We start from the raw sequence: 12,147 nt of genomic DNA, 5'->3' as shown, positions 1-12,147 counted from the left end.
ACACACGAACACACCCCCACAACTCTGGACACCTCTCCCCCCCCACACACACACCTACAGTGGAATGATAATAGAAAAAGGTGCTTTTACCTCTGGAGCCCATCTCATTTTCAGACATATCTTGGTGAGAGTCTGAATGCTCACATGTATCACCTGGAAGACACACAATGGCTCTTTGTGAGTTGATAAGAAATTACAGAGTACATCTGAAAGCCAGTATTTATTTATTTATTTATTTTTTGCTTTACCAGTTTCACAACTTTATGTGAAATTAATAAACTGAGGTTTGCCTGTTCAGCATTTTATAAATTGTTTCTATTGTTTTTATGTATTAAAGCAGATGGTAAGCAACCAGATGATTGTGTTGCATAAGTGTTAGGGATTGGGCTTCTTCATAATCAAACGCTCCTTGAGATAATTTTACTCATTTTTAATTTTTATTGAGGAGGTGCAGAAATTTTCTTCTGAAAATTTCTACTTTTGTGTCTACTTTTGGATGTTTGTCTAATGGCTGGCCTGAACTACATAAATGAAAGCCTATCTGCCTTATTATTGACAAAAAAAAAAAATATGCAATAAAAGCAGTATTGAAATCAGACCTGGAATAATCAGGTATAAACCCTCAACTCAATAAATTATCTATTTTATTTTTGGTTATCACTCATCAGACCACATGACCTTCTCTAGAGTCCAGTCTTTGTTCTCCTTTGCAGATGATAGCCCTTTTCTCCAGCTAGCCTCTCTGATTACTTGTTTTCTTATGGCTGTACAACTATTCCAATCCTTTGAATTCTCTTCACATTGTGTGGAAATTATCTTACTTTCATAAATAAACATAGCCATGAGTTCTACTGTTGTTTTCCTTCAATTTGATGTCACCAAATTTTTTAATTATCACTGATCATGGTTATTCAGTGTTTTTTTCAAATTACATTTCTTCCTCAAAAACAATGGTAGCCCCTTTCCTTTCAGTTTTTATTAATGCACTGGACAACTCTTGACCCTATTTTACCAGTTTCTGCACTCCCCTTAGAGGCTTTCTGTGTGTGATGTAAGATAAGAAGATAAATAAAAAATACAGTTCTCGCTAACAAACTGGACGAATGGAAGCTGTGGATTGCAACTGACAACCTCATCCGGGAATGCTGCATTCTGTTGATCAAGGAGATGTGGTTAAATCCAACTATACCATGATTTGACCCTTCTTTAACACACTAATATTTTTACACAACCACAGAATGTGTCTTTCCCCATAGATGTTTAAGAATTGAGAAACGACACATTGCATCAGGTGATGTTAAAGAACTTGTTGTAGCTGGAAGACAGTTGTCCATGCTTTAACTATCCAATAAGAAGCTCTTGCTTTATTATTTTATCAGTTAAATTCAGATCACAACTTTAAAAAAAAAAGAGATTCATCTACTCCAGTAAAGTCTTTTTAAAGAAGATACACTGCACTTATATTCCATAATGTAAGTATTCTATTTTTAAACATTATATTCAGGAGAATCAATACCATTGTAACGTAATCTCTAAGTGTTGCTACAGAGTTGGTGTGGGGCTTCTGCTTACCATGATGCAGATGTTCTTTATCTATGGAATTGTGCAATCCTCTATGCTGTGTTATCTTAAATTTGCTAAAAGAAAATCTGAGCCTGAGCTCAGTCTTTTGCTGTCTTTGGCTGCTTGTCGTCTTGGTGGGTGTTTGCCTCGCACTCTTAAGCCTGTGGCTGCAGCAGTTGTGAAATACAGTATATGCCTTCTTGCATTACATGGTAGTAGAAACATTGGATAAGGCAAACAACCAAACCAATATTTGTGTGTAAGCATTTGTGCAAATATGGTGAAATGGTCAAATTTATTTCTAAACCTTCTGGCTTTCTCTCCTTCTGTCACTCTTTGCTCTAGGCTCTTGCTATGGGAATGATGACGGAGTATTATCACTACATCTTCACCACACTGGTAAGTACAGAAGTGGCAAAGCTGCAAATGCTTTGTTGTCTCTTGTTACAACAATAAAAAACTACAACAATAAAAAATTTATTGAATGTCTAAAAATAAGATGCTGCTCTTCAGTCTTTCTATTCTATTTGTTTACGGTTCAGATCACAACCCAATTCCTCCTGGCCACCCACCCAGTGAACAACTGAAATTTTCATCAGTTTATGTGCACAAATAAATGCATCAACGCAAAACTGGCAAGACATGAAATGAAAGTTAAACTAAATATGTGTTTTACATAAATCAAGAAGAAAAAAAGACTGCAAACCACATTTTGGGTCCATTAGTACCAACTGAGCATCGTGTCAACACCACAGCCTACCTGAGTATTGTTGCTGACCAGGTCCATCGTTTTATGACCTCAGTGCCCATCTTCTGATGGATACTTCCAGCAGGATAACACACCGTGTCATAAAACATGAATCATCTCCAACTGGTTTCTTGAACACAACAATGGGTTCACTGAACTCAAATGACCTCCACAGTCACCAGATCTGAGTCCAGTAGAGAACCTTTGGGATGTGGTGGAACGAGAGATTTGCATCATGGATGTGTAGCCGACAAATCTGCAGCAACTGTGTGATGCTATCATGCCAATATGGACCAGAATCTCTGAGGAATATTTCTAGTACTTTGTTAAATCTATGTCATGAAGAATTAAAGCAATTCTGAAGACAAAAGAACTGCCTTTTGTCTTCAGAGCAAAAGACAAAAGGCAGTTCTTTTGTCTACATATACAGTATATTTGTGGGCAAATGATGTTTACCACAGCTGTTTGCTAGTGTCAAAAAAAATGCATTAGCTTAGACCAGTGGTTTTTGTAGAGGTGGATGGGAGAATTCACGTATGTTCACAGCTTCGTGAATTTAAATATTTAACCTGATATTATAATAAATGAGCTACTGCAACTTAAGCTTTATTGAAACTCATTGTATTGTTTTAAGTCTGAAAGGAATCCAAGTTCAATTCATTAACTTAATTTTGACAATCAAGTCTACTCAGTCTGTAAGATTCTGAAAAGAAAAAAAATGCAAATGATTCACTCTAATGTGCATTTAGAGACCAAACTCGGTAACAATACAAAACTTTTTTCAATCATCAAGATTGGTTACTTGTTAGATTCATCAGCTAATTCCTTTTTTAAAAGGTACAAAACTTTCTATACATTTCTTTTGCAATTTTTTTCAATATTATTTCTTCTACTTTGAGATGAAAAGTTCATAACATTTTGCATTCACAGTAAAACCAGGGTTATGTAGGCTTTTCTGTTTCCTGCTGTTTTTCTGCTACCTCCACTTGCTTTTTTCTCTTCATTGAAACAATACAATATGAGCCATAGTTTTTTTGCCATTTCACAGCACTCAATGTTAAGCTAAACTAAAATCACTTTGAAGGTTGTTAAATTCACAGATGTCTAAAATAACGAAAGCCCAATAAAACATGTCCCTGAGATCGTTAACCACATGTAGCAGCAGAACCTGAAATGTGAGATCAGCTAGGATGTGTGGGAGGGGGACGGGCTGATTGAAAACGACACAGATGGACATCATGGATTAGCATTATAGTGATGATGTGCTGAATGGGTTGGGGTTACAGGGGTTACATATTGAAACACCTGCCTGGAAGAGGAACTATGAGTAAAGATTGAGGATGGGACAAGTCAGGTATATCATGTCAGCTTCCTGGTTGCCAGTCAGAGTAATATATGACCACAAAGGTTTCCAAGTTGGTGCAGTAGTGCCATCCCTGTTATTTAGTTTGTACAGTATACATTTTAATAATTTTCCCATCCCACAGAAAAACTTTGATCAGAGTATCATATTGAGTAAAAATACCATGCACTACAATAATTTACAATGTCATAAGTGCATAGTTGTGATATTATAAATATCATAATATTTATAATATCATAAATTTATTTATGATAATGGCGGTATTATTACCACCATTTTAACTATGTTCACTCCCCCACCCCAGTCTTAGTCTGATTTTCTTCTATTTGTCTAATCTTTATTTTTTGTAGGACATGCTTTAAATTTAACATAGGCATTTCTTCCATCTACTTGCTTAATTTGATTCCTAGATACTTCATATCCTTTGAAATCTACTATTAAATCCTGTTATCAGCATAGCCTCTGATTTGGTTCAGTTAATTTTAGACCAGATTTCTTCCAAGGTGGATCAAACTCTTGATTACCATGATTTCTTTCTTTCCAGGATCTGTTTGCACTGGACGTGGAGCCTTACCGATACAGTGGTGTAAACATGACAGGGTTTAGGATCCTTAATACCGAGAACAGCCAAGTTGCCTCAATCATTGAGAAATGGTCCATGGAGAGACTACAGGCTCCACCAAAACCTGACTCTGGTCTACTGGACGGCTTCATGACTGTAAGTCTACTGAATACTGTGAATTAGTGATAAATTAGTAGTTGTCAATGTGCTGCCAGATTTGTATCATACAAGTTAAATATTTATTTGTATTTTTAAAAAACAAACAAACAAAAAACCCCATCTGTTTCTATTGCATGGATTAGTTGGAAAGAACTAAATCTGCCTGACTGATGACGTGCATTAGGGAGTCATCTCATCTTAATCCTCCTATGATTGGCATAATAACTATTACATAAATTGTCTTGTAAATTCTTCTTATAAATTTCATTACTCACTTTAGGCTCACCTTACATAATTATTCATGAAATATTTGAATTTTAAATCCCAAATTCCAGTTTTAATGAATAAAACATCTTGACAAAGTGGAAGACAATATAACACATTGTTTTGAGGGTGTTTCTATATACATTAAATGTAAAGAGGACTTAAGATTAAGAGAACAGCTGTTAAAATGTCCTTACAAAGCAGCAAACAGTTATTTGAAGCTGCTGGTGCCTCTAGAACCTCCAGAGGCTTGCGGTGCATGAACCTACTATTGGGCCCCTAACCAGAGCTCACAAGCAGAAACGGTGGCAATGGGCCCAGCCGTACATGAAGATTAATTTTCACACAGACTTGTTCACTGATGACTGCTGTGCAACTCTGGATGGTCCAGATGGACGCAGTAGTGGATTGGTGGTGGATGGCCACCACGTCCCAACACAGCTGTGACGTCAGCAAGGAGGTGGTGGAGTCATGCTTTGGGCAGAAATCATGGGGAGAGAGAGAGAGAGAGAGCTGGTCGACCCTTTAGAGTCCCTGAAGGTGTGAAAATGACCTCAGCAAAGTATATGGACTTTCTGACTGATCACTTTCTTTCATGGTTCAAAAAGAAGAGCCGTACCTTCAGTAGCAAAATCATCTTCATGCATGACAATGCACCATCTCATGCTGCAAGGAATACTACTGTGTCATTGGCTGCTATGGGCATGAAAGGGGAGAAACTCATGGTGTGGTCACCATCCTCTTCTGACCTCAACACTATTGAGAACCTTTGGAGTTTCCTCAAGCAGGAGATCTGAGGGTGGAATGCAGTTCATATCAAAACAGCAGCTCTGGGAAGGTTTTCTGACATCCTGCAAAGAAATTCAAGCAGAAACTTTCCACAAACTCACAAGTTCAATGGATCAAGAATTGTGCAGGTGATATCAAAGAAGGTGTTAGAGATTTTTTGGTATTATCATTTTATTCTTACTTTAGTGCACATTCAGCCTATAGATCATTGTGATTTTCTGTTTAAAGTGTTCTCTTCCTTACGTGTGTATGGAGGTCACTGCTGTCGGTTCAACTTTACGCACCTCCTAATTTAGTAACTACCTGTGAGCAGTCGTATTTTGTTTTATTGACAGTACTGACCGAGATTTGAACCGGGCTCAGACCTTTGATCAGATATCACATCTGGAACTGGGTTGTTAGATGTTTGGGTTAGAAGCTTTACGACCTCTGTTGTTTTCCTGACTGCCCCCTTGCCTGTCCTTCTTTGACAATAAAAACAGGAGCTCATGTGAAAGCAGATCAGAACGCTCTGTAAAACTGCTCGGAGGAGAAGTTTGGCAGAGCCTTCCCTTTTGCAAAAGCTCCACGTAAAATTCAGACATGTAACTCGGTCTGTTAAGATGTTTTTGATTGAAATAGCTTTTGATTTTAATACATGTGACCACTTAATGCTGCACATTCAAAGAATGACCGTTTGCAGTTCTTTATAATCCATAAAATGTTTAGAAAATCTGCTGTGCATAATAATTTGGAACAGTGCATTTTGAGTTTTTGATTTTTGAAAAAAATACTGTTCTCATTGGGAGCTTTGTTCAGTAAAATTTGATTTATACTGTAATAGTTCATGACTTGAAAATTATACTGACCATCATTTGTGTTGACCATGTAAGAAAATCTGAGAAAATATCATTTGCATAATAATTTGGAACACGGTGTACTTTTATTTTATTATTTCGTCTTTATTTAATCTTTTTAATATCTTATTCAAGGTGATGTGGTGAGTGGTGGGCCGGCGCCCTTGTGCATGGGCCATTAGAGGGTGCAAAGGCCATTTATGAAATTAAAACTGCCTGATAATATAAGACATGGTAGGCCTATATCAGGAGAGCCCAAACTGGGTCCTCGAGGGTCGGCATCCAGCACGGTTTATCCTGTTAGTGGTACCAACAACTTTTTCATCATGTCAATGTTCTTCTTAGGCCTTCTAACGAGCCATCATTGGATCCAGGGAGAGAACTAAAACATGCAGGATGCCGGCCCTCGAGGACCCACTTTGGGCTCCCCTGGCCTATATGGATGAATATGCAGATGTTATTCTGACTGTAATTCTCACTTATCCTGAGGGAAATGAGGCAAGACCTCAGTGATCTGTGTGCCAAATGAGTCCTGGGTGTGATAAGAATAGTCTTTGTCACTGGGATCTGAAACCTCCCTGATCAGAGCACGCTGTCCGTAATAAGTGTTCCACCACACTGCTTTCATACCACTCTCTTATCTGGGAGCTCGGCCAAAAATGTCAATCCACCAGAGACATGGAATGTAAGGCAGAAAAAATACAATGAAAAGAGGAACCAGAAATGAGAAGAGGGGGATAGATGAAAAAGAGGAAATATAGAGAGTAGGAGAAGGCAGACTAAGAGTTCCTACGCTTTATTCCCACAATGACTGTTGAGGTGTTAAATGTTAGCCTGTTTGGTCTGATTCCAGTTGGACAGAACTGCAGGCAGCAGCAGCAACATGTTGGCTGCTGATTAAAAACTCTTGCTTGTCTCTGGGGAGTAGCAGATCCTTTTTTTTATTCCAAAAGAGCAATATCATGCTGAGTCATGTTTCCGGATTGATCTTGGAGAGTGGGTGTTACTCAGTTTAAGCTTCTTTGATAGATTTGTGGCTCAATCAATAGTTTCTCACTTGAGACTTGAAATGGACTGTGTGTGTAAGAGCTGGACATTCTTAAAACACAGAATCCGCAGGTAGCTTTGTTGCTATTGGTTGCTAGCAAAAGCTGTTGCATAAAACCTTAGAGTCAGACTAATTTCTAAAATTACACTAACAACAAGAATGAAATGAATTTATTATGATATTTCCTTTTCTTGACTCTTTGACTGAAGTTTACTGGAGAGTAAGTTGCTGAGCCAAGCTTGGTGGGATTTCTTTTAATCCATGACAAGCAAAGATTTATAGGTGTATAGAGTGCACTGAGCCTGCTCATCACTGACCTAATGGACATGAGTTTGAAGGTGAAGATTGATTAATTAGACCACTGCAACTAGTCAGTGGTTAATGCTTATTGGCAGGGTGAAAGCTTCTGTAACTCTTTGATTAATGGCTTCATTTGGGGACTGTGATTACAGCATTGTGAGCTTTTTCAGTGAAATGCTTATTTGCTGTAGCATAAATAAGTTACACTTGTTTTTTTCCTGGATCAGTGATCACATCATTTAAGCACTATCCTGTCAAACTGATAAAAACACTTTGATGTAGAAGTTTTATGGAGAAAAGTTGACAAGCACAGCTTTTTCAGCATTATTGAGCTGTTTAATAAATAGCCTTACAGCCGTATAATGCTGCATACTGTAAACTGATGGTTGGTATGCAGTTTACTACTAACCACCAGTTTAATGATGTTGTTGATACACCTGCACTTAGCACTCCCCTTGTGCCTGTTCTCTGTCTCACTTAGTGGAGTAGCAAAGAAGGAGCTTGTGTGTGGATCTGTGAGGAAATTGGCAAAAGAGAGGAAAAAAAAGCGTTATCTCAATTCTGACCCTTTATGAAAAGTTAGTCAAAAGACTACTAGTTTGTGAATTTAAAAACTGATTGTGGTACATTTTGGCTCTATTATTTTGAGCTCCAAACCTTGGTCTGTTATTGAAAAGTTGGGAATCTTAAAGTTAAAATAACTGTCTACCTTTTGTTGTGAATATGCAGACACTGTTGTTTTGGTACAAGGAATGATAGCTGAGGCAGTTTTGATAATTGTGTGTATTGCTGGTATAAAATCCTATACTGTGTAACAGTTTTCTCTTTGCTTTAAAATACTCCTATCTCTGTTTAAGAGCAGTTTCTCCATCATACAGTAATGACACGTCACATCTGCTCCTAAAGCAAACAATCAATTAACTCTTTCCGTGGGAAGGCTTTAGAATATTGTTCTTGGGGAATATTATCAAAATCAAATCAAATCAATAAAATTTTATTTGTATAGCACATTCCAGCAGCAAGACATTTCAAAGTGCTTTACATCATATCAAACACAGTAACACAATGCAACATAGAATCAACAATCAAAACACAACATTAAGTCAAGTTCCATCAATAAATTTGTAATTGATTACGTTTCAAATACAATCCTAAACAGGTGGGTTTTTAGTCGAGTTTGCATCCATAGAAGGTTTACCTGTTACACTCCTACTGTGTTATATGGAACAAAATATCTATTGCTATTTTTATTCTCACTCACGCTCACAATCACACAGTTTAAAACGATGTAGACAGCATTTTGATGGGCTTCTCTCACAAGGCTCCATACTCCTCTTTCACAGAATTTCGAGCAGGGACTCTGCTGTCCCTCACGGATTTTTGTGCAATTCTATGGTACCTGTTAGTGTTTAGAATTTACAGGGTTTGTGTTACGTGTTGTGTTAGATTATGTTACTAAAACGAAACAGAATCATCTAAAATTGGTCAAAGGTCAAAGCTTTACATAAACAACAAATAACAAACAGGCCAATTCTGATCGGCACTGTTCTAGTACTGATTGCAGTTACCCCCCTACCACATTTCCCCTAGCCCATAACACATGCACACACAGCAGACTGCACTTTACATTTTAAACTAGACATTGCCCCTTATGTAGCAGATCCCAGGGTTCGCCAAACAAGAAAGTAAGTGTTTTTTTTCCATCATGACCTGATTCTTGTGTTGTGCCTGTTCACACTGAGAGGATGAGATGTGACTAACTGTCAGCATTACACAGAACAGGATTGCCAGTCACAAGAATCCATGATGAGATCATTTTACCAAAAGCAAAATGAATGTACGCTGGTAGGAAAATAATGAAAACTCGATTTGACGGTGAAAAAATGAATTTGTTTATTGTCTGTGTTTACGTCAGAAATGATCAGAAGACATGCATCCTCACATAAGACTGTCCAATTTTACCAGAAAACTTGCACAAAAATGTTTGTTCATACTTCTAAAATGAAGATCTGTCATTATCTGTACCTAAACATGTCAGATAGCAAACAGAAAAGGCCTAATTAAGGTGGGATTCCAGAGCTTTTTCTTAACATGCAAGGGGTCATTCACACACCAACCAGCACTGCAGCACTGTCTAATTCACATGCCTGAATATAAATTATTAAATACACCCATACACTTATTTTATTTTACTAAGATGTCTGTGTGACAAATTAGATAAACTAATGCACTTTAGAATTAGTTTAGTTATGGTGTGATGGAGGAATGTTGTTCTCACTTTTGACTCAACATGCACAATGAGAGTGACCTTACAAGCTCCACGCTCTCCATAATATCTGTCCTTTTTAATTGCTTTAGTTTCAATATGTGTCCTGCAAAATTAAATCAGTTCCTAAAGGAAAGATTGAATGTAAGTGTACTTTTTGCATCTGTCTCTTTTGTCAAGCTTTACAGTTTTATATATAAAAAAACATGCTGCCACCAAGGTCATGTGTTTGTTTGTCACACCTCCAGAGCACAGTTGGTATTCAGAGCCACAGAGCTGCAGCTGAATCACTTCTATTTCCACATTACCATAAATGTGCCATAGATGTGGCTACATTTAAATAGGATGGCAAAGGAAAGCCATTTCCTTTTTGACAGATATCATTTAAAATCTGATCCTAACAGTTATAAAAAATGTCACACAGACATCAGACATATTTCAGCATAAATATTATGTGAGCATTATTCTAACAGCCAGGCAGTGGGTGCAAGGGGAAAAAGATAGAATGAATCATATCAGTAACATATTATTAAAAGTCCTGAAACTCTGTTGAGGGCTTAACAGTACCCTGCAGAAAAAAACCTGCATTAGCATATTACTGCTATTAGGTTGCTCCCATTAACTATATTTACATTTGCTTGTGTATTTCAGTTTCTGTATTTTTCTAGTGTTTTCTGTCATTTGTTTTTTTAAATCACCTCATTGAAATGTTTCCTTTAAAAAATAGTTTTTATACAGTTTATTGTAATAATTTTATTTCTAATTTTTCCAGCTTACAGCACTGCATCTGTATACAAGTATTAGCAAACTTGTTCAGGGGACGACTGACAGGATATATTTTATTGTCTAGTTCTTGGGTGCTCCACCCATTTCTGGTGCCATCCTGGGCAACTTCCCACATAGCCCATATCAAAAACGTTTTCAGAAGATTAAGAAAATGTTTTGTCTCAAACCAAACATGTCTGAAGATTCTCATTTGTTCAGGTTTTGATATTCAGGAAGGTTTAAAGGAAGTTATTTTCTGTAAAACATTAATTCAGAAGTGTCTCCATTAATTTTCTATGTTAAATTTTTGTTGATGTCTACTGTTGTGGAAAACTTTACCTTTGCCCTGTTGTTCATCGCTCCCCATGTGTCAAGTTCATAGTGCTCAGCAGTGAACTAGGTTAACCCTCTGGGGGAGAGAGGCTTTTACGTCAAAATAATAGTTCAATTGATCTGCTTTGAACGCTGAAATGCACCTGCAGTGCCTTGTAAAAAAAAAAAAAAAACTCATAATAAATCACTTCTTCACATCTTAAGATTACAGTTTTTAATTTTAATTTTAACACAAATTTTAATGTGTTAAAATTTTCAGATTAATTACATGTGTTGACATGTCAACACTGACAGCCTTAATTTTAGTTGTAACTGTTTCCCAAAGAAATGTCAGTTTCATTCAGTTTGTTAAAACAATTCATTGCTGGATACATTATAATTAACCATGTTCATGCTAACAGAACATTCCATTCCATTTACTAATCAAAGGTAGCTCTGACCAAGTTGGGTTTTAGCCTTAATTTTGTCATGTTTGAACGAAGACATCTGAACCACATGCAGAATCGGAAGCAGGATGCAAAGTAATTCAATGTATTTACAATCTGTAATATAGAGGTACAGCAGGAGTTCCCTTCTTGGGTCTGCTCTGAGGTTCATCTGAAGACGGAGAAATGGATTAGAGATTGTGGGAGATGTTGACAATGGCTATATTTGACTAGGAAGTGAGACAGGCTTACATTCCCTGGAAGATTAGAGGGAGGAGAAGGCAAGCAGGATCTGGGCAAACAGAGGCATCTGAGGCAAGTCTCTGGTCTGTAAGGGGTGGAATGAGTGGAGAGAGGGCAGGCAAGTGAGGCTTGGAGCTGCAGGTGAGCTTTCGGTTTGGTTCTTGTCCTGGAAGCAGGTGAGTTTAGTGGAGTACCTGGGACGAAAAACAGAGATCAGGAAGCGAGGCAGAAATGACAAGCTGAGCTTTCTCATAGACGTCACAACTAGCGTTTTCTCAGGAGAACTACTACAGAGCTAGAGACTACCATTGGTGAGTAATCACCTGGCAGAGAGTTGAGGTCTTGCAGCTTCTTAAATCCTCTGGCTGATGACCAAATGTGCTGCAAATATGCAGCTCTGCTCCAGGCCACTCCAGCAGGGAGCCAATGGGGAGAAAACAGACTTGCACAAAACACAGATCCTGACAGATTTAAAGGAACTGT

The 12,147-nt window shown here is 37.6% G+C and overlaps 1 protein-coding gene across 4 annotated transcripts in view; it reads left to right on the top strand.

Annotated features, from left to right (window-relative positions):
- The window catches only part of grik2 (glutamate receptor, ionotropic, kainate 2), a 429,445-nt gene that overhangs the window by 216,976 nt on the left and 200,322 nt on the right, over positions 1-12,147 (top strand). For all 4 annotated transcript variants that reach the window (XM_028030748.1, XM_028030747.1, XM_028030746.1 and 1 more), the window contains exons 6-7: positions 1,909-1,962; positions 4,219-4,392. In XM_028030748.1, the coding sequence (XP_027886549.1) occupies positions 1,909-1,962; positions 4,219-4,392 (228 nt within the window). The remainder of the gene's footprint in view (positions 1-1,908; positions 1,963-4,218; positions 4,393-12,147) is intronic.

The sequence above is a fragment of the Xiphophorus couchianus genome, chromosome 11 (assembly GCF_001444195.1).
Source record: "Xiphophorus couchianus chromosome 11, X_couchianus-1.0, whole genome shotgun sequence".
NCBI lineage: Eukaryota > Metazoa > Chordata > Actinopteri > Cyprinodontiformes > Poeciliidae > Xiphophorus > Xiphophorus couchianus.
This window is presented reverse-complemented; position numbering and strand designations above follow the sequence as displayed.